The sequence below is a fragment of the Mirounga angustirostris genome, unplaced genomic scaffold (genome assembly GCF_029215605.1).
Source record: "Mirounga angustirostris isolate CCGP_5_RB_7025 unplaced genomic scaffold, mMirAng1.0.hap1 SCAF_17, whole genome shotgun sequence".
In the NCBI taxonomy this organism is placed as follows: Eukaryota; Metazoa; Chordata; class Mammalia; order Carnivora; family Phocidae; genus Mirounga; species Mirounga angustirostris.
Window position 1 is genome coordinate 6,472,586 of NW_026991725.1, and position 22,119 is coordinate 6,494,704.

General features: G+C 41.2%; 1 protein-coding gene across 1 annotated transcript in view; it reads right to left on the reverse strand.

Annotated features, from left to right (window-relative positions):
- The window catches only part of CRLF3 (cytokine receptor like factor 3), a 36,178-nt gene extending 24,046 nt beyond the window's left edge, over nt 1–12,132 (reverse strand). The window contains exon 1 of the mRNA XM_045889432.3: nt 11,912–12,132. Coding sequence (XP_045745388.1) covers nt 11,912–12,028 — 117 coding nt within the window. The 5' untranslated portion in view covers nt 12,029–12,132. The remainder of the gene's footprint in view (nt 1–11,911) is intronic.
- Between the last annotated feature and the right edge of the window lie 9,987 nt (nt 12,133–22,119).

Below are 22,119 nucleotides of genomic sequence, written 5' to 3' on the forward strand. Positions count from 1 at the left end.
TTATTCTTGGCAACAGTATGTTTCAGTACAAAAAAATTTAAATTAGGAGGGGATTAAAATTCATTTTACTGAAAAGTAGTAAATAAATGGTAAATCAGAAAGCCATAGTATAGGAGCGCCTGGGAGGCTCAGTTTTTAAGCGTCTGCCTTCGGCTCAGGTCATGATCCCAGGGTCGTGGGATCGAGTCCCGCATCGGGCTCCCTCCTCAGCGGGGAGCCTGCTTCTCTCTCTCCCACTCCCCCTGCTTGTGTTCCCTCTCTCGCTGTGTGTCTCTCTGTCAAATAAATAAATAAAATCTTAAAAAAAAAAAAAAAAGAAAGCCATAGTATAGGGGCACCTGGGTGGCTCAGTCAGTTGAGTGCCTGACTCTTGGTTTCAGATCGGGTCATGATCTCAGGGTTGTGAGATTGATCCCCATGTCATACTCATGCTAAGTGTGGAGTCTCTCCTTCTCCCTCTCCCCCTGCCCCTCCTCCCTCCACTCCTCCACGCTTCCCTCTAAAATAAATAAATAAATAAATAATAAATAAAAGAAAGCCATGATACTAAAAAAAAAAAAATCACCTAATGGATAAGATGCCCTCATTATACTAGGAGAAAGCTAAGAATTTATTTAAAATTCAAAGAGGCTCATAGAAGGCAGAGAAGTGTTCATGAAAACACATCTCTGGGACAATACTTTAATCTTTTTTGAGTCATGTTCCTCTTTGCAAATCTCAATGAAAGGTTTACAGACCCTCTCTTCCCAATAAAATGAATACTCCATACCCTAAAGAAATTAATTCAATTTCAGAACTTACAAATTCCCTCAAATCTCAACCATGGCTTGCCTGCAGCAGTAATTCTGAAACTTGGTTTGCAGAAGAATCATGTAGACTGCCTGATATAATTTAGATTGCAGGGCTCCATCCTAGACATACTGATCCAGAACCTTCAAGGAGGGCTGGAGTGTATGGATGGAGTTCTCGAGTTTCACAAGCACACCTGTGATTCTGCAGCCCACACTTTGAGAAACGCTGCCATCAGGTCCACAGAGCTCAGATTAAGAGCTGCTGTTCTGGGAGACAGGACAGGGAAATCTTTACAGCTCACACTTATTTTGGAAACAAACCAGCTGTCTACACAGATACAACACTTTTTTTTTTATTTTTAAAGATACAGACAACACAATTCACTCTCACTTAACAGGAAAATTCTAAAAGCCAAATAGCTGAATCAAAGCAAACACATACTTTACTTTGCAGATATTTATCATATTAGTTTCATAATGACATTATTACATTTACTACTCTAACCCTTTTGCTAACTTTATCTTTCCAAGAGTGTTTGAAGTCCAAGAAAATCCACAAAGCACAGGATTTCCACAGTTAATAGAGAAATTTAGAGAGTTTTCCATCTATTCTCTAATACTAAATTTAAAAAGCAGAATCCAGAGATTGTGTCACAACCATGTAAAAACAAAAGATGTCAATGCTCAAGGAGTACAAAAAAATACAGGGGAAAAAAAAAGGAACAGTTTGATTGGCTGAAATGGATCATGGAAATAACTTTTTCTCCTTTTGACAGTGATGTAACTTACAATAGTGTGTGTGCAGTAAATGGAGGAATTCCTTAAATCATAAAGAAACAGAGAGACCCGGGGCGTCTGGGTGGCTCAGTCGTTGGGCATCTGCCTTTGGCTCAGGTCCTGATCCTGGGGTATGAGGATCGAGCCCCGCATTGGGCTCAGTGCTCCACAGGAAGCCTGCTTCTCCCTCTCCCACTCCCCCTGCTTGTATTCCTTCTCTCACTGTGTCTCTCTCTGTCAAATAAATAAATAAAATCTTTAAAAAAAAGAAAGAAAGAAAGAGAGAGACCCTAATATAAGTTTAATTGTTAACTAGTCTCTGTACTATGGAGCGTCTATGAAATAAATCCAAACCAAAATTTAAAAAAGAAAAGGGAGGGGGCCATACTCAAAACTTTCAGGTTCATTACTTACCTGTGGGGTCCTTAAGACTCAGGCCCTAACATACATAGCACCTGGCAAATAAATGTTGAATAAAAATGAAGTTAACCATGTACATGTTTAAGACCTTTTTAAAGAACCAGGGAGAGCATGCCTTATGATTTTTTTTTAAAGATTTTATTTATTTATTTGACAGAGAGAGACACAGAGAGAGAGGGAACACAAGCAGAGGGAGTGGGAGAGGGAGAAGTAGGCTTCCCGCAGAGCAGGGAGCCTGATGCGGGGCTCCATCCCAGGACCCTGGGACCATCACCTGAGCTGAAGGCAGACACTTAATGACTGAGCCACCCAGGTGCCCCTACATGCTTTATGATTTTGATACATCACCTGGGATATTGTTAGAAATGCAGACTGTTAGGCCGCACCCAGAACTACTGAATCAGAATCTACATTTTAAACAAGATCCCCAGGTGAATCACGATAGACCTTACAGATAACAAAATAAATGAAGACATGTTGAAGCACCGTAATACAGTTCACACCCCCACCACCAAGAGGCAATTCTGCAGTTGAGAAGTATACCAATGAAGTCCCGTCTCACTCTTTAACGGATACGGCATACACAGGAAGCGCATTGGTTAGGTAAAGTCAATTTCCTCTTTAGAAAGAATTCAAAAGCTCCAACAGTTTCAGAGCTCAACTATGTTTTGTTTTTGTTTCAGAACCTCAGAGGAAAGAAAAAGAGGAAGTATGTGCACATAAAGCAGTGAGAGGACTGGGCAGGGGAGACTCCATTTCCAAATGCACCTCCTACACTTCCATTATAAACGTAGTCCCTTTCGTTCATAGAATACCAACCATTGCTGTTTCATTTGCTTTGCTTGATGAAACTAAACCTCAGACTTCACTGCTGAGTGGTTTCTTCTTATTTGATGTGGTACCACGGTCCATGTGTGCCCTGTCAGCTCATTAACTTCACAATGACTCTGAGAGGTGGTCTCTACTGTCTACATTGAAGAGGGTGAAGCTTGAAGAAGTCAATAACTTTCCCAAGGCTTCACAGTGCCAGAAATAGTCTGACTCCAAGGCCCATGGCCTTTCCACTTTTCCCATTTTCAGGAGTTCCCAGGAAAACCTAGAAATTATGTACTGACTGCAAATACTTCCTGCTGTAACTTGTATTTCTTATCCTTGCATCAAGAATCATGTGGTAGACAACCACACAGCCCCAAATGCTATCTAGCCATTCTAGGGCAAAACAACTGCTACAGATAGTAACAAAGCAGATTTAAGTAGAATACAAATGATACACAACTCAAGGTCTTAAAAAGGAAACTGTCATATACACTGTTTATGCTGATTAATAATATTCAAACCAATTTTCCACTAAAGCGTCTACTGTAATGGACCATTAAAACTTACTTACTGGGGCACCTAGGTGGCACAGTCAGTTGACCGTCTGACTCTTATTTAGGCTCAGGTCATGATCTCAGGGTCATGGGATCGAGTCCTGCATCAGGCTCTGCACTTTGTGCAGTCTGTTTGGGACTCTCCCTCCCTCTCCCTTGGCCCCTCCCCCTGAGCGCATGCATGCACGCACACTCGCTCACACGCACGCACACTCTCTCTAATAAATAAATCTTTTTAAAAAATAAGTTACCTTTACTGCAGTTTAATCTAATCCCTAAGCAACTGTATTTTGAAGTTTTAACATGAGGATGAGTTCACAAAATGCCAAAAAGTCATCAAGTTTACACATCAATACTAAGGCTTGCAAAAGTCTAGTAAATACATACTTCATAGCCCTCCAAGACAACAGTGACTGACATATTTTCCTCCAGAGTTTAGCTACTAACAAAGTCATAAAACCTATGTAGAATTTGACTTAAAACATCTGTGGTCTTCAGTGGCAATATACAGTTGCTATATCAATATAATACAATAAATATAACAGCGTATTTTAGAAAATTAAGTAACCAGAATCTCCTCTAAAACATGCATTTTTATGACTTTATAGAAGAAAATAATTTTTATCCTTCAAGTTTAAGAATTTATTTTCCCATTTGGTAATAGGAAACTAAAACGATTTCATTTTATTTTTACGATTTTATTTTTAAGTAATCTCTACACCCAACACCCAACATTTGGGGCTCAAACTCACAATCCTGAGATCAACAGTCATATGTTCCACCCACTGAGCCAGCCAGGCACCCCAAAACTATTTTAAAATTAGACACTGGCTTTAAACACTTAGCTAACAAGAATATAATAATCAAAAATAAAAGTCAAAGTAAACATATAAAATAGTCAACTGAAATTGAAAAAGCTAACCAAAATGTTTCTTCTCAGTTCATGTGACATATACTACATTAGCTACTTGTCTTCACACTGACACCAAGACATTAGTCACTAAAAATAATAGATAATGATGACGATGGCAATAATAATACAGCAACAGCTATCATCTACTGAACACCTACTGTGTGCCAGCTACTTACACCCATGGTCTCATTTAAATGCTACCACAACCCTATGAAGAAAGCATCTGTAGATGAGTAACATACTGGAGTCAGAGAGATAAACATGCCCACATCAGAAAGCTAGTAAAGTGACAGAGAATTTGAATTGTATGACACCCTTATGGACTCATAAGTGCTGCCACATTTCCATCTTGCCTTTTTTTTTTTTTTTAATGCCTATTTGAAAACATTCAGAAAGAAAATCCTTATTATATGATTTGGCAGTCTGTTATGTTAGTGGCCCCCAGTGAACCACGAAGCACACATCCTAATACTCTATCATTGTGCAGTCCTCTCCCTGAGAAAACAGCGGGGCTGTGATGAGTACTTGCAGGCCTAAGTGCATCGCTCAGAGTGGAATGGAGGCTGTGCCAGCTCTAGGTCTAGCAGCCTGGCAACCACCACTCTTGCACTTTTGAGGGTCCTGATCCACCATGTAAGACGTCTGGCTACCTTTCTGGAGAGTGGAAGGAGTAGACGAGTGGGAAAGGTGGGAGGAAGGGAAGAAGACTGGCATCCAGGTCCAGCCATGCCAGCATTCCAATGGAGTCCTGCAGCCACTAAGTCTCCAAACAGATAAGTGAATGTTCTTTCTTGAACATTCCAGCCTTGGCTGCCATCTGACTGCAATTACATGAGTGCTGCCAGCAAAATCAGAAGAACTGCCCAACCAAGCCCCAGTCGATCCCCAGCAAAGTAAGCAAATAAGATTGCTTTTTAAGCCGTTACGCTTTGGTACAGTTTATTATGTAGCAGCAAATAACCAAACCATATGATAAAACAAAAGTTTAATTCTTGATTATCTGCATTAATGAATAGGGTACATATAATCAAGACCACGGACAATCTAAAAAGAATGTCTGCAAAATTACACCCACAACATTCATAACGGCATTCATTCAATATTTATTGAGATCTAGTATATGCCAGGAGCTGGGGTTATAAAGATGAATAAAGCATGGGCCTAACCTCAAAAAAACTGTCATTCTGGTAAAGGAGCTAGTTGCATGCACATGTAACTACAATAAAATGTATTAAGTTCTTACATTAAGTGGGAGAGCCACAAACTGCCATCTGAGCTCAAAAAGGGCATTCTGCTGGGAAAGACATTTAAAGAGTAAGTTACCATTTGGAGAAGTAGGGGAGGGGATGTCACTTTGAATAACAATATTTATTGGTATTATTATTATTGGTAATATTTATTCAGCACTTTGTATGTCCCAGGCATTTAAATATATTCCTCATCTTAATTCCCACATTGGCCAAGCAAAGCAGGTACTATCCTTATCCTCACTGTACAGATAAGGCAAGCTGAGGATCAAAAAAAGATAAGTTTCTCAAGATCTCATGGCTAATAGGAGCAAATGCTAACAAAGTAAAATAACTGAAAACATAAGTGGTCCATTTGGCTTTTTAGATCATAAATTAGCCACATTATTTATCAGATGTAGAGTGATAATAGTTTTTCTCCATCAAAATTTTTTAAAGATTTTATTTATTTTTATTAGAGAGAGCAAGAGAGAGAGAGAGGGAGAGAGAGAGAAGAGAGAGAGGAGGGGCAAGGGGGAAGGAGGGGATAGAATCTCTATCAGACTCCGTGCTGAGCACAGAGCCCTACACGGGGCTGGATCTCACAGTCCTGAGATCATGACCTGAGCCGAAACCAAGAGTTGGAGGCTTAACCAACTGAGCCACCCAGGCGCCCCTTTCTCTATCAAAATCATATCTATACTACAATTACATTGAAAAAAATATCTACACAGAGAAAACCTGGGCACCTCTGTGACATTCACACACTTTTTAACTAACATCACAGATTTTAACATTATTGATTCAGAATACATGTTTTAATTCTCATCTATATCCTTCTCTATTTCAAGTGAGTGTTGGACTCAATAAGCAGCTTTCAGAGTGCCATGTTTAAAGATGTTTGTGAAAAGACTTATTTGAGAAAAGATGACTGAAAAGCCAATGTAAACATGTGGTCTTCTGCACACAAATATGTGTTCAGCTTTTTCTCCCCACCCGTGGCTGTTGATTATTTAGTTTTGCTTCTAGAGCATTGCTTCTAGTATTTTGGCATACCTAAGTCAATACATCTCAGCCTACCGCCAACAAATGCTCCATAAGTTACTAAATGCTCCATATAATACTAACCAAAAGAAAAAAAATGGATACAAAGTTGCATATATAGTAGTCCCTTAATTTTGCAAAATAATATGTCTAGAAGGATACACCAAAATGTTAACAGTGGTTGTCAGTAAGTAGTAGAATTATAGGTTATTTTAAAATTATTTCATCTGTTCTTGGTTTTTCCCAGCTCTAGATTTAACCTTTCCTTAGGACACTATGATAAGTACTATTACAGTAACATCATTTTCAGACAGATTTTTGGACTGTTTTGAAAATGGGTAGCAGAAGGGGAAGTGGGAGATAAAAGAAGCAATAATAGCGTTCTTTTCTTTGCTGAGCTACTAAGACTTCCTGCCTTGGTTTTCTGAAATAATTTTTTTTCCCCTGCTGACTTCTAGATCTGTCCCAGTCTTTAACTAGTATGCTATGTGTTTTCAAACCCCGTGGGAATAATGATCTATAGAAGACATGGTATTATACATTAAGAATATCAAGACTGCTAGTTGAATCTTCAAAAAATTGTCTGAAATCAACTATTAAAAATTGAAAAAATACTATGAAGACAAAGGGTCATATTACAGATGTTAAGACATGCTAGAACAAGTGCTAGCTTATGTCAATTATTCACTTGTATATCACTGTATAATTATCTAACAAACCTATGATATTTCAAATGACATTTTGTTTTGTTTAAAGGAGGCTCTAAAAAAATAAATAAATAAAGGAGGCTCTATGCCCAATGCAGGGCTTAAACTCATGACCCCAACATTAAGATTGCAAGCCCTACCAACTGAGCCAGCCAGGTTTTAATCTTGAGGATAAACAATGGCAATTTATAACAACACACTTATGGTTAGATTAAACTACAGAAATCAGTAGAGAACTGACAAATTGGTAACGGTATACTCTAAGACAGTGTGCCTCAATTTTTAATGTGCATACATATCACACCTGACAATCCTATTCAAGTGCAGATTATGATTTAGTAGGTCTGGCCTGATTCTTGCATTCTTCGCAAGCTCTCAGGTGATGGATCACATTTGTGGTAGCAAGGATCAAAGGGACACTACTGCCAGAGCTAGGCAGGCTCCTCACCAAATAGTATCTTAATTAGGTAACAGGATCTGGCCCTTTACTCTGAAAGAGCAGAGACTTGCTTGATCTCATCAATGCCCTGAGAGACACCGAATCACACTAAAAGGCACATGAAGGCCAACATGTTCATTTTTGAGCATGAATTATAACTGTATACAGACTAGAACATGGGTATTTCTCATTGTAGGCACCTCCAGTGCCTCAAACTAATCCCCCTTTGATAATGTACAAAGATGGGGTTTCTGGACCTGCAAAGCTTAAGGATTAGGCCCCAGACAATGGCAATATCATCCAGGCAGTATCACTCTATGAGGCGCACCTGACTGGCCAGCTGACATCACCATGTGACATCTCGATCAGCTATCTCTACTTACAACGAGCCGGAAAGCCAACCCCGTACAAATAAACAAGTAATGAAAACACAATGGAAGTGAAATCTAAAAATGAGGACACAAGAATTTAGGTTTTTCCTATTTGTTTTGTTTTTAAGAGCAATACTCCAATGACCCACCAACAAGGGAAGAATAAATCCATGAGAGCACTAGTCTATTTCCCTCACCATGGTATTTCTAAGACCTAGAAGCATCTCTGACCCACCCAATAAATATTTACTGGGTGAATGAACAAATGAGTATTTAAGGAGAGTGGGTGTTAATTTCTTTGGTATTTACATCTTAGTACCAAGGATTCCAGGGAACTAGAGAGAGCTATTCTTAATTATTTCAACAACATTTAGGCCAGGCTGGCTGTAAACATGATCTGATTTCCTGAAGACAATGAACATATCTCTCTAGCCTTTAACTTATTTAAACAGTAGGAGTTAGAGACTACCCATGCATTCCTGCACAGCACTTCCTTTTCTGTAAAGACAGAGGGTAGGGCCTAAACTTAACCACAAGAAGAGAAACTGCCACATGATGGCAGTTGTTTTTGACAGAATAACAAAGTATTTTTACTCTTCTCCCTTCTAGATTTTCATAGGCATGGTTTCTTAACATGAGACAAATTTCGTGAGAGACTTTTAAAGTGTAAGAAACAAAAGCAAAGACTAAAAGGATGCCAAGTGCTTGAAAGAGTTAAACAGTTTCCATACAACCCAGCAATTCCTAAGTATATACTAAAAGAACTGACAACATATCCACATAAAAACTTGTAAATGAATGTTCACAGCAACATTATTTATAAGAGCCAAAAAATGAAAGTAATCCAAGTGTCTATCAATTGATGAATGTATAAATTAAATGTGGTATATCCATGCAACAAATATTACTCAGCCATAAAAAGAATTGAAGTGCTGATACATGCTACCACATGGATGAATCTTGAAAACATGCTAAGTCGAAGAAGCCAGTCACAAGGGACCACATATTATATGATTCTATTTATACAAAATGTCCAGAATAGGCAAATCCAAATAGAGAAAGTAGTTTAGTGGTTGTCGGTATGGGATTTCTTTTTGGGGTGATGAAATGTTCTGGAATTAGGTAGTAGTGATGGTTGCACAACTTTGTGAATATACTGAAATATGGGGCACCTGGGTGGCTCAGTCGTTAAGCGTCTGCCTTCGGCTCAGGTCATGATCCCAGGGTTCTGGGATCGAGCCCCGCATCGGGCTCCCTGCTCAGTGGGAAGCCTGCTTCTCCCTCTCCCACTTCTGTGTCCCCTCTCTCACTGTGTCTCTCTCTATCAAATAAATAAATAAAATCTTAAAAAAAAGGAATATACTAAAAAATGCTGAATTGCACATTTTAAGGCATGAATTTTATGGTATGTAAATTATATATCAATAAAAAAATCATATGCCAAAAGGAAATAAAATCAGCGAGTAAAAAATATACACAAAGGGGAGCATCTCTCCTCTCTGCTCATCCTTCCCCCATGCAAAATCTTTGACTAAAAAGCCAAATAGTAGTTATTCTGAAAATGACTGGAACCCTAAAAATATCCTAACCACCAAACAAAAGCAGCTGCTTATTTTGATAACATTCTTGTAACATGGACCTTCCTTAGCATCCAAGCTGACAGAGGACTTATTCTACAAACCCAAATGTATAAAATCCACTAGAATTAGCTTTGAGGAGAGACGCCTTGTAACTGGCACAAAACACAATCCAGTTCACAAAAGAGAACTACGCTATTAGTCTAATCAGAAGGCAATGTCATCAGGGACCTAACTGTGATGGATGTTCTCTTGGTGTTTTCTGTCTCAAGCCTGAGACAATGGGCCTCAAAAGCAAAACAAAAACCCATACTGAATTACACTAACTTATAGGAAAGTATGTCCTGTATTTACATTATTGGATATAAAATTTAAAATACAGGTCTAGAAACTGAATTCTAAGCCATTCAGAATGCAATCATACTAAATTTGTTAAGTGAATTCAAAATTAACACAAGAAATTAGTAAGTACTACTCTCAGGTGCTAAACTCATTCATTTAGTGTCAACTTTGTTTCTTAGTTGCAGATGCAGTTAAATAAACCTGCTCATATGGAAGATATCTTAACTGGCTGAAACATTAATCATATAATAAGAGATAGTTTAATCTCTTTCGAAACAATGTCCTAGATTTAGAACTTCTATTTCAAAACAGCAGAAGGAATAATGCAGAGGTTTTCAAATTGAAATCAAGATGAATGCATTGGAAGGCCATGAAAAGCATTCATCAAACTGGATAACCATATCTAGATTTTGCTCCCAGTTTTGCTACTAGACTACAGAATAATGCCTGGCCTACAGGAGCTCTACAAGGTTTTCAAAATATAGAAAACTCAGAGCATGCCAAGTATTCTTTTTTTTTTTTTAAGATGTTATTTATTTATTTATTAAAGAGCGAGAGAGCGAGAGAGAGAGAGAGAGAGAGAGAGAGAAACAGCATGAGAGGGGAGAGGGTCAGAGGGAGAAGCAGGCTCCCCGCTGAGCTGGGAGCCCCATGTGGGACTCAATCCCAGGTCTCTGGGATCATGAACTGAGCCGAAGGCAGTCGCTTAACCAACTGAGCCACCGAGGTGCCCGTCAAGTATTCTTAATGGTGAAAATATCCAAAGGTACTGTTTTCACAGCACTATTCTACCAGTTGTACATTTTCAGATTCTGTGCTGCATGGGAGTTACTAGAACGACAATATAGATTACTATCAAGTGTGGGTGCTTGGCTGGCTCAGTTGGAAGAGCATGCAACTCTTGATCTCGGTGTCATGAGTTCCAACCCTACACTGGGTATAGAGATTACATAAAAATAAAATCTAAAAAAAAAAAAAAGATTAAGTGTGATATAGAAAAATCCCACTCACTCCAATGATTCCAGTCAGATGAAACCAAACTCGTTCAAAAAGCATTTATGAAGATCCTGTGTTAATAACTGCTTGAGGATTATCTGTCCCATTACACACTGGCAGTGGGTTATATCTTTTTTCTGTATATGTTCCAGGGTGTTCCTATATCTTTGATAACCATGTCCCCATAGGACAGATAATGCTGTCATTTGAAAGTATAGTTAGCTTTTCCTTTCAGCACTCCTTTCTTTAAATCTTTTTCCATTTCCTCACACTTTTGTATCCTATCCCTCAAGTATTTCAATTTCCTTCTTTTGCCCTTCCAACACAACTCCACCTTAAAAATTCTAAGCCATCTAGAATAGGGTTATGTTAAATGGTTTTTTTTTAATGCATTCAAGATTATATGAGATATTAAATACTACTCTCAGGCATTAATCCCATTCATTTAGTGTTAACTCTATTGCTTCTCAATTACCCTGTCTCTGTCTCTTTAGCCCTCCCCTTCCAATATCCCATTCAGGCTCTCTAAAATCAGTCTCCATCCCCAAGGCAGGTTTTCCCAAAGAATCTCCACCTCCCCCAACTCTCCCCAGTCCTCAGTGCCCTCTGTGACGACGCCCTCGGTTTTTGCTCTGTTCGGTCGCTCTCCCCAACCTCCACCCCAATCCCGATCACCGCCCCACACAGTTTAGGGAACGCCCCCTCACACTCTCCCTCGATCCCCCAAACTTGTCTCTTCGCCTTAAGACCTCTCCACCCCCACTCCCCCCAGCCAGCACCCACCTCCTTAGTTCCCAGACCCTGCTGGGTCTCCCTGCACCTTCAGAGCCTCCTCCCTTCTTCCGCCCCTCGCAGCCCTCGGAGCCCTCCACCCACCCGCCGGGCACCCCGCGCCCTCCCCGGGGCCCTCAGCGCCCCTGCGGGCGCGGCCCTCCGACCTGCCTCCGCGCCTCCCGCAGCCCCTGCAGCCTCTGGCCCAGCTCCCGCCGGTAGCTCTGCGCCGCCTCCACGTTCTCCCGGGCCTCCTGCAGCAGCAGCTCGGGCTCCAGCTCCATCGCCCTCTCGTCCGGCCGCACGGCCGGCGGCTGCGGGCGCGGTTTCCCCACAGTCCCGGGCGCCGGCGAGCGGCCCGGTTCGACCACGCGCAGGCGGAAGCACCGCCCCGCCCCGCCCTACGCCGCCTTGATTGACAGCCGCACCGGCACCCGGTACGACCCGCCTCCGGATCCCAGCGCCGCCCGCCCCCACGTCCATGCGGCCGTGGCCCGGTTTCCGCGCAGCGCCCGATCTCAGTGCTTCTTCCAGAGACGCGTGGGGTCGGGGAAAGATTAGTAACTACACCTTGCGGAGTGCTTCTCCCATCTTGCTCATTCGGGCCTCACTACCGGCCTCCCTTGCTGTTCCATTTCACGGAGGAGGAAACGGGCAGAGAGGGGAATCAACTTTCTCAAGCCGTCGGTATTTCAACCCAGATGGCTCTTAAATCGTCACTGTCCCACCTCCCTAGCAAAGGAGAATCCCCGCTGCGGCAGGCGTTTCAAAAGGTTACTGTGAAGCAGGCACCACGCTCAGAGGGTCAGACGAGAGCACACCACTCAGAAGCTCGCAGTCTAATGAGGGAGCCAGGACAATGACCTGCGGTAGGTACAGCATCTAGGCAGAAGTCCAAGGTGGGTGTTAGCAAGCTTTCTCTGTAAGGGGCAAGCAGTAAAACTTGGGAGCTTGGTGGGCCATCAAGTCTCAGTTGCAACGTCGGAGGTAAATGGGCGTGACCGTGTGCAAATAAACCTTATGTTTACAGATTTGAACTTCACATAATTTTCACCTGTTACAAAATGTTCTTTGCATCCTTTTAAAGCTATTTAAAAATAAAAAATCTGGGTGCCTGGGTGGCCCAGTCAGTTAAGCGGCTGACTCTTGATTTCGCTCTGGTCAAGATCTCAAGGTGGTGAGATCCGGGCCGGTGTCCTCCTTGGGCTGAGCGTGGAGCCTGCTTAAGATTTTCTCTCTCCCTCTTCCTCTACCCCTTCCCTCCTCTGCGCGCGCGCTCTCTCTCTCCCTCTCTAAAAGAAATAAATAAATGAAAATAAAAATCGTTCTTCCCTGAAGGGCCATTCAGAAATAGGTGGTGAGTCTGGGGCTCCTGGGTGGCTTAGTCGGCTAAGCAAGCGCCAGACTCTTGATTTCAGCTCAGGTAATGATCATTAGATGGAGCCCTGCAAGGGGCGCTCAGTGGGAGTCCGTTTGAGATTCCCTCTTTCACTTCCTCTGTCCCTCCCGCCACTTGTGCTGTCTCTCTAGCTCTCTCTCTAATAAATAAAATCTTAAAAAAAAAAAAAATAGGTGGTGGGTCAGATTTGGCTTGGGTGGTAGTTTCCTGACTCCTGGCCAAGGATATTAGAGCTGAAAGTAGCCTCTGCCAGGAAGCAGAGGGAACATGTTTTGCTAAAGGTTACACAACCAGTCTGTAATAAAAGCTAGATTGCAGTTTTCCTGGGCTGGAATAAAGCTATCTTGACCACCCTGTTTTGTGCTAAGTAAATGACACTTGGACCTGGAGAAATTTAGAAAAGGGAAGCCCTACTGGAGAAAATGGGAAATTAGCTTATCTTGAAGGTAAGGTAGCTGGGCACTTAGTAAATACTCAACAAATACCTGTAGAATAAATCTAGGTATTAGCTAAACAAAAGGGCTGTGGAAATGCACCCTAGGTAGGACAAAACTAAGGAAAGGGATAGGTCTTGGAAGTAGGAATGTAAGTGGTTCTTTAAGAAAGAACCACTCAAGGACGCCTGGGTGGCTCGAGTCCCCGAGTCCCGCATCGGGCTCCCTGCTCGGCGGGGAGCCTGCTTCTCCCTCTGACCCTCCCCCCTCTCATGTGCTCTCTGTCTCTCTCATTCTCTCTGTCTCAAATAAATAAATAAAATCTTTAAAAAAAAAAAAAAAGAAAGAAAGAACCACTCGGAGAGGTGGAACTGAATAATATTCTGAGAGATGAAGTTGAGGAAGAATAAGGGCCATGGAGTTCAGGTTAAGAAGTTTTGACTTTAATGAGTAGACACTAAAGGTTTTTGCAAGTGCAGTGACATTTGCAAAGCAATGTTTTAGGAAGATAAATGATAGGCATGACACTTTGGTGTGTCTAAAGATAAAGTAGGGAAACGGGTGCCTGGGTGGCTCAGTCGGTTAAGCATCCGACTCTTGGTTTCCACTCAGGTCATGATCTCAGGGTCTTGAGATCAAGCCTCACATGGGCTCCATGCCCAGCACGGAGTCTGCTTGTCCCTCTCCCTCTGCTGCTCCCCCTACCCACACACACACACTCTCTCTCTCAAATAAATAAATAAAATCTTAAAAATAAAGTAGGGGTTGGCAATAGTAAGTTCTCAATAAATATTTGTTCAGTGAAATGAAAATACATGGGATAGCTGGATGGAGTGGTAAATAAGGAACAACCATGGGCATTAGTCCAGCTATGATATGATAGAGGCTTGAATTAGGATGTTGACCTTTACAGAGGTTTTGACAGTAAAGCAGAGGAAAAGATAGTCAAATAGTCCAAGGAAATAGGAGGGTTTAGGCACAGATTGAGTCAGTAAAAAAATGATTTACTCTTTCCACCCTAACTTTCTAATACACAAGAAGAAAGGCTTGTGCTTTATTATTCTAAGGTAAACCTAGTTCCAAAATTATGTTACATAGGCTTTATTTTCATAAGATATTACACCTTTTATATAACTTCTGTATTTTCCTAAATTTTTAATCATTTTAGGGTTTTTTCCTAAGTAGTATTTATAAAATGAAATTCAATACTTTATTTCAGGTGTGGTATGGTCAGAGAGAACACATGGGAGAAAAGAAATAACAGTTATTCTTTTTTTTTTTTTAAGATTTTATTTATTTATTTGACAGAGAGACAGCGAGAGAGGGAACGCAGGCGGGGGGAGTGGGAGGGGGGGGGCGGGCTTCCCGCGGAGAGGGGAGCCCGATGCGGGGCTCGATCCCGGAACGCTGGGATCGTGACCTGAGCTGAAGGCAGACTCAACCGACGGAGCCACCCAGGTGCCCCGAAACAACAGTTATTCTTAAATATAGATTTGCTTGTCATTTCTTGCGTGACTTTTTTTCTTTTAGCAAAATCTCCTTTTATTCATGAAAAGACAATTCTAATTTCAAAAGAGCATGGTACCATAATCCTAGCAACCCAAGAATTTACAATTTCCTCCACAATTTCTCACCTGCTAAGGTAATCAGCATATGTTTCTCTGTACTTCCCAATCAGTTGATTAAAATATTTAACAGTATTTGACCTATATTAGACAGCATTATATTCATTTGCTATCTCCTAATGTGATTTTGTATAATTATCATTTATTTCAGTAATTCATTATCTTTTCCACAGAATTTGCTTATATCTAAACCTATAACTCATCTGACTTTTATAGTGAAAGAAATTCCCTTCAATAAAATTTATACTGACATGAAAAAAAAAAAGATTTACTAAGTGTTCTTTTTTTTTTTAAGATTTTATTTATTTATTTATTTGAGAGAGAATGAGAGAGAGCACATGAGAGGGGAGAGGGTCAGAGGGAGAAGCAGACTCCCCACGCTGAGCAGGGAGCCCAGACGTGGAACTTGATCCTGGGGTTCCAGGATCATGACCTGAGTCGAAGGCAGTCCTTTAACCAACTGAGCCACCCAGGCGCCCCTGGATTTACTAAATGTTCTTTTTTTTTTTTAAAGATTTTATTTATTTTTTTGACAAAGAGAGAGAGCACAAGCAGAGGGAGTGACAAGCAGAGGCAGAGGGAGAAGCAGGCTCCCCACAGAGCAGGGGGAGCCCGATGTGGGACTCGATCCCAGGACCCCGGGATCATGACCCGAGCCAAAGGCAGTCGCTTAACCAACCAAGCCACCCAGGCGCCCATGGATTTACTAAATGTTCTTGAACACAGTATGTTCTCTGTGCTTTCTAAAGCTAATTGAATAGAATTGGATCCCACCCCGGAAGACTTTACTATGTGAAACTTCAAAAAAAAGAGAGAAAGAAAAATTGGGGGTGCCTGGCTGGCTCAGTCAGAGGAGCCAGGGTCATGAGTTGGAGCCCCATGTTGGGTGTAGAGATTACTTAAACAAACAAACAAACAAACTGAGGTGCCTGAGTGACTCAGTTGGTTAAGCCTCCCGCTCCTGATTTTGTCTCAGGTCATGATCTCAGGGTCCTGGGATTGAGCCCCACATCAGGCTCCTTGCTCAGTGGGTAATCTTGAGGATTCTCTTCCTTTGTCCCTTCCTCTCCAACCGCCCCTCCCCACTCAGGCTTGCACTCTCTCTAAAAATAAATCTTCTTAAAAATAAATATACTTTAGGGGCGCCTGGGTGGTTCAGTCGTTAAGCATCTGCCTTCTGCTCAGGTCATGATCCCAGGGTCCTGGCATCGAGCCCCGCATCGGGCTCCCTGCTCTGGGGGAAGCCTACCTTTCCCTCTCCCACTCCCCCTGCTTGTGTTCCCTCTCTCACTGTGTCTCTCTCTGTCAAATAAATAAATAAAAGCTTTAAAAAAATAATAATAATAAACAAATAAACTTAGAAAAAACAAAAATTAAAAGGAAAACATCCATAAGACCAAGACACTAATTTTGGTCTCATTCAACTTTATTTCCTTGACCTGATGGGAGGCAGGAAATAATGTATTTAATATAGCCACATTATACAGAAAAATAATACAAAGAAAACTGAAGAAGATCTTGTGAAACCGCCCCTCCCAGGCTTAAAATTTGGGGATGTTTTATTTTCAACTTTAGAGCAAAGTAAATACTCTGGTCAGTAACCGGAGGATTGATCTAGAGGTGTCAATGATAGAAGCCAGCAGGCAGAGTTTTACACATTTTTATCTCCTTCGCATCACACTGGTCTAGAATTGACTTTTCAAGTTTACCCAGAGGTGAGCAGATTCAGGGTCAGACTCCTCGTGCTAATAAGACAAGAAACAAATAAAGCAACTTGCTAAGTTATTTATTTACAATAAGGATATAATTGCTCCGAAGATTACAACAGCTGGAAAATCAGGTCATAACCAGAGAGTTGTTTGGCAAACATGGATTCAGTCCAGAATACTTTGGTTATCTGGTCAGCCAAGGCTTCCTCTCCCCTCTCTCCAGCCTCTTCTCAGAAAGCTCCTAACTATATTGGGCACATACTGACAATTTTTTTTCTTTAGTTTCTTCACTCCCCTGTTTGTACACTTAAAGCTATTAACACATTCTTTAGAATCAACTGGCTATAAGTAAGTCTTAGTACCTCATTTTTGAATAGGGACTCATACAAAGAAATACTACTGTCCAATCAAAAATAATTAAGAGATAATTCTAATATACATTTTTAAAAGATTTTATTTTTCAGAGACAGTGAGCACAAACAGGGGGAAGGGCAGGCAGAGGGAGAAGCAGGCTCCCCACTGAGCAGGGAGCCCAGTGCAGGACTCCATCCCAAGACCCTGGAATCATGACCTGAGCCAAAGGCAGATGCTTAACTGACTTAGCCACCCAGGCACCCCAATTAAGAGATAATTCTTTTTTTTTTTTTTTAAAGATTTTATTTATTTATTTGACAGAGAGAGACACAGCAAGAGAGGGAACACAAGCAGGGGGAGTGGGAGAGGGAGAAGCAGGCTTCCTACCAAGCAGGGAGCCTGATGCGGGGCTCGATCCCAGGATGCTGGGATGACCTGAGCTGAAGGCAGACGCTTAACGACTGAGCCACCCAGGCACCCCAACTAAGAGATAATTCTAATCTTGACTGTAACTTGTAACATTTTAATTAATGCCATATATTTTTAATTTTGAGAACTCAAATTTACAGATATCTCAGACGTCAACAGAAAAATCGCAAATAAAATGCAAAAATTTTTTTCCCTCAATAAACCATTTGACAGTAAGTTGCCAGATTCCTTTAGTACGTTCTTCTATGAACCCACAATGCACCATCAAAAACAGGAATTTAGGGGCGCCTGGGTGACTCAGTCTTAAGTGTCGGGCTTTGGCTCAGGTCATGATCCCAGGGTCCTGGAATCAAGTCCTGCATCAGATTTCCTCCTCCACAGGGAGTCTGCTTTTCCCTCTGCATCCCCCCCCGCCCCCGCTTGTGCTCTTGTGCTCTCTCTCGCTCTCAAATAAATAAATAAATAAATAAATCTTTAAAAAAAAAAAAAGCCAGCTCATCTGATCATACCTATAATAGGGACAGCACCCCACTAATGAGTTACCCATGCTGAAAACCTTCAATTAGCTTTAACAATTTTTAAAAACAGCTTTACTGAGTGTAACTTATTTGTAATAAACTGCCAAGTATACAGTTTGATGAACTTTTTCCTAAGTAGATACCTGTGGAACCATCACCAAGATAAACATTTCCCTCACTTCCCAGAGTTTCCATATAATCCATTCCTCCTTCAACCCCTGAATTCAAGTAAGGACTGATCTGCTTTCTGTCTTTAGAGATTCATTTGCATTTTCTCTAATTTTAAATAAATTTAATCATACAATGTGTACTCTTTTTTTCATCTGGCTTATTTTACTCAGTATAAGGATTTTGAGATTCATCCATGTTTCATTTCTTTTTTTATTGGTGCGTAGTATTCCATAATATGGATGTATCATAATGTGTCTATTCATTTGCCTTCTGATGGGCTGTTCCCAGTTTTTTACTATTACAAATAAAGCTGCTATGAACATTTGTGTACAGGTATACAATTCTTTATAATATAACTATACTGGGAAGGTGGAAGAGAGAAAGCGTGGAGGGTGGTGTTATAAGAGAATGAAGTCCTTAACCAACATAAAAGGACATTAACGAATACTGTTTAAAATTGTTAAATGAAGAAATAGCTGTATAAGCATATTGCTCTATTTAAAAATAAGGAGATGGGCGCCTGGGTGGCTCAGTTGATTAAGCAGCTGGCTCTTGATTTCAGCTCTGGTCATGATGTCAGGGTCCTGGGATCAAGCCCAACATCAGGCTCCACTCTCAGCGTGGAGTCTGCTCCAGTTTCTCTCTCTCTTTCATTCTGCCTCTCCCCCTGCTTATGCGTGAGCACTCTCTTTCTCTCTTTCTCAAATAAATAAATAAAAATCCTTTAGGGGCGCCTGGGTGGCTCAGTTGTTAAGCGTCTGCCTTCGGCTCAGGTCATGATCCCAGAGTCCTGGGATCGAGCCCCGCATCGGGCTCCCTGCTCAGCGGGAAGCCTGCTTCTCCCTCTCCTGCTCCCCCTGCTTGTGTTCCCTCTCTAGCTGTCTCTCTCTCTGTGTCAAATAAATAAAATCTTAAAAAAAAAAATCCTTTAAAAAAATAAGGAGATATTTATAGTGCTAGAAGAGTTTTGAAAGTGGCTGCCTCTGGGAAATTATACTAGGGTATAACATAGAAATCAGTTCTTTTTTGGGGCACCTGACTGGCTCAGTCAGTAGATCATGTGACTCTTTTTTTCCCCTTTTTTCAAAATTTATTTATTTGAGAGAGAGAGAGTACAAGCAGGGGGAGTGGCAGGCAGAGAGAGAGAGGGAGAAGCAGGCTCCCTGCTGAGGAAGGAACCCGATTTGGGGCTCGATCCCGGGACCCTGGGATCATGACCTGTGCCGAAGGCAGACGCTTAACCAACTGAGCCACCCAGGTGTCCCAAGATTGTGTAACTCTGACCTCAGGGTGGTGAGTTCAAGCCCTACACTGAGCATAGAGCCTACTTAATTTTTTTTTAATTTTTTTAAAAAATTTATTTGTCAGAGAGAGAACACAGGCAGGGGGAATGGCAGGCAGAGGGAGAAGCAGGTCCCTGCTGAGCAAGGAGCCTGATTCGGGGCTTGATCCCAGGATTCTGGGATCATAACCCTAGCTGAAGGCAGACGCTTAACCAACTGAGCCACCCAGGCATCCCAAGCCTACTTAAAAAGAAAAAAAAGAAATAAGCTCTTTTTTTTTTTTTTTAAGATTTATTGATTTATTTTAGGGAGAGAGAGAGCGAGTAAGCACGAACAGGGGGAAGGGCAGAGGTAGAAGGAGAGGGTGAGAATCGCAAGCAGACTCCCCACTGAGTGTGGAGCTTGACGTGGGGCTCAATCTCACAACCCTAAGATCATGACCTGAGCTGAGATCATGTCGGATGCTTCACTGACTGAGCCACCCAGGTGCTCCAGCTCTTTTCTGATAGTAAGTTTTGTAATGCTCTTTGACATTTATTAACCAAATATAGGCATTACTTTGATAAATATAAAAGTTAATAACTTTTGAAAAGGGGTGGGGCACCTGGGTGGCTCAGTCAGTTAAGCCTTGATTTCGTCTCAGATCATGATCTCAGAGTCCTGGGATTGAGACCCGTGGTGGGCTCCGCACCTGATCGGTATGGAGTCTGCTTATCCCTCTCCCTCTGCTCCTCCCCCCCAAACCCCTTTTCTTAAAAAGCAATCAATCAATCATTAAAAGTAGGGGTTAGCCAGATGGGGAAGATAATAAAAAACCCCATGGACACATCATAAATGCTAAATTGCTATACAAATATGAGAGCTCATTTAATTTAAAACTTATAAATGCCATGAACTTCTAAAGAAGAGTTGTGTAAAACATTAACTACATATTTAAAAATAAACTCAGTGCAAATGCTTAACAAACCAGTGCAGTTTAAATGCTTAGTAATTTTTAAAAAAGATTTTATTCATTTATTTGACAGAGAGAAACACAGCGAGAGGGAACACAAGCAGGGGGAGTGGGAGAGGGAGAAGCAGGCTTCCCGCCAAGCAAGGAGCCCAATGTGGGGCTCGATCCCAGAACCCTGGGATCACGACCCGAGCCGAATAAAAAGCACTAGAGATATAAACCCTGATAACCCAGCAATTCCAATTCTAGGTGTGTCTTCTGGAGAAACATTACACATGTTCAAGGAGATACAGAAAAGTGTGTTCACCTATTCACTGAAACAGAAAATTGGAGACAACATGAAGGAAATGAATAAATAAAATGTGCCTAGTTGGATGGAATGCTGAGGAATGAAAGGGAGTGAATCAGATTTATGTGTATCATGGATAGCTCTTGAAAACAATAATGAATGAAAAAAGCAGGAGGCTGAGTGATATTTACAATGTTACCTTTTCTATAATTAAAAACAACACTAAAGATTTTTCTGTGGATACATACATGTATCCATAGAAAAGTATAAATGTTTGCAGTGCTACCCACCAAATAGGAAATAATGGCCACTATTGGAGCCAAGAGGAAGACACTGAGTTTGGGGGTCAAAGTCAAGGGGACTTTCAGTTTTCTCTGTAATTTTCTCTTTTATTTCTCTGCCTTGTCTTCTTCCTCATCTGTCTCCTTGGGCAATGTTCTTAGTCTACCGTGAGTAATAATAATAATAATAATAATAATAATAATAATAATAATAACAACAACAACAACAACAACAACAACAACAACAATAATAATAATAAACCAGAACAACGGAACAATATATAGAAGACTGAAGGTAGTGCAGTCTCCCTGAAAAACCTTATCCGGGGTTAATAATTTTAAAAGAAAAAATAATTACCTCCAGTTTCATCGGAGAAATTTGTACCCTTTATGCTGTCAAAACAACAGCAATACCATCTTTATGGTATAAAGATGGACACAATTACGTCAATAGTTCAAAAGAGTATGCATAACCCGACGTGACAAGGTGGCTTCCCTTATTATTTGATATATCCTTTTACTTGCCCTACTTGGCACTTAATACCATGCAGTCAAAACTATGCACTCAAAGTAAACATACTCTATATGTCACTGCAACTGATGTAAAAAAAAAAGTCAAAGCTAAACCAATCCACGAAAACAATGCAAATGACGTATGAGATTATCATCACTACAAACCAGCAAAATACTGGTACCCTGCGACAGCTGAGCACTCCAACCAGCTGCCCGCGAGGACGAAGTCCATGGGAAGAAACTCCTCTTTAGCTCAATTAAGGGTTAAAAGTCGCAATCTCGGATCCCGAAAGAGTGTATTTCGAGGTAGGACGCTCGCCAAAATAACATTCCGTCTGGGAGAAATGTAATCAATTACTTCCTTTCCTGTATTTTTCAAATTTCCAGTTTTGAAAAAGGGTTAGCCTGGGGCATCAAA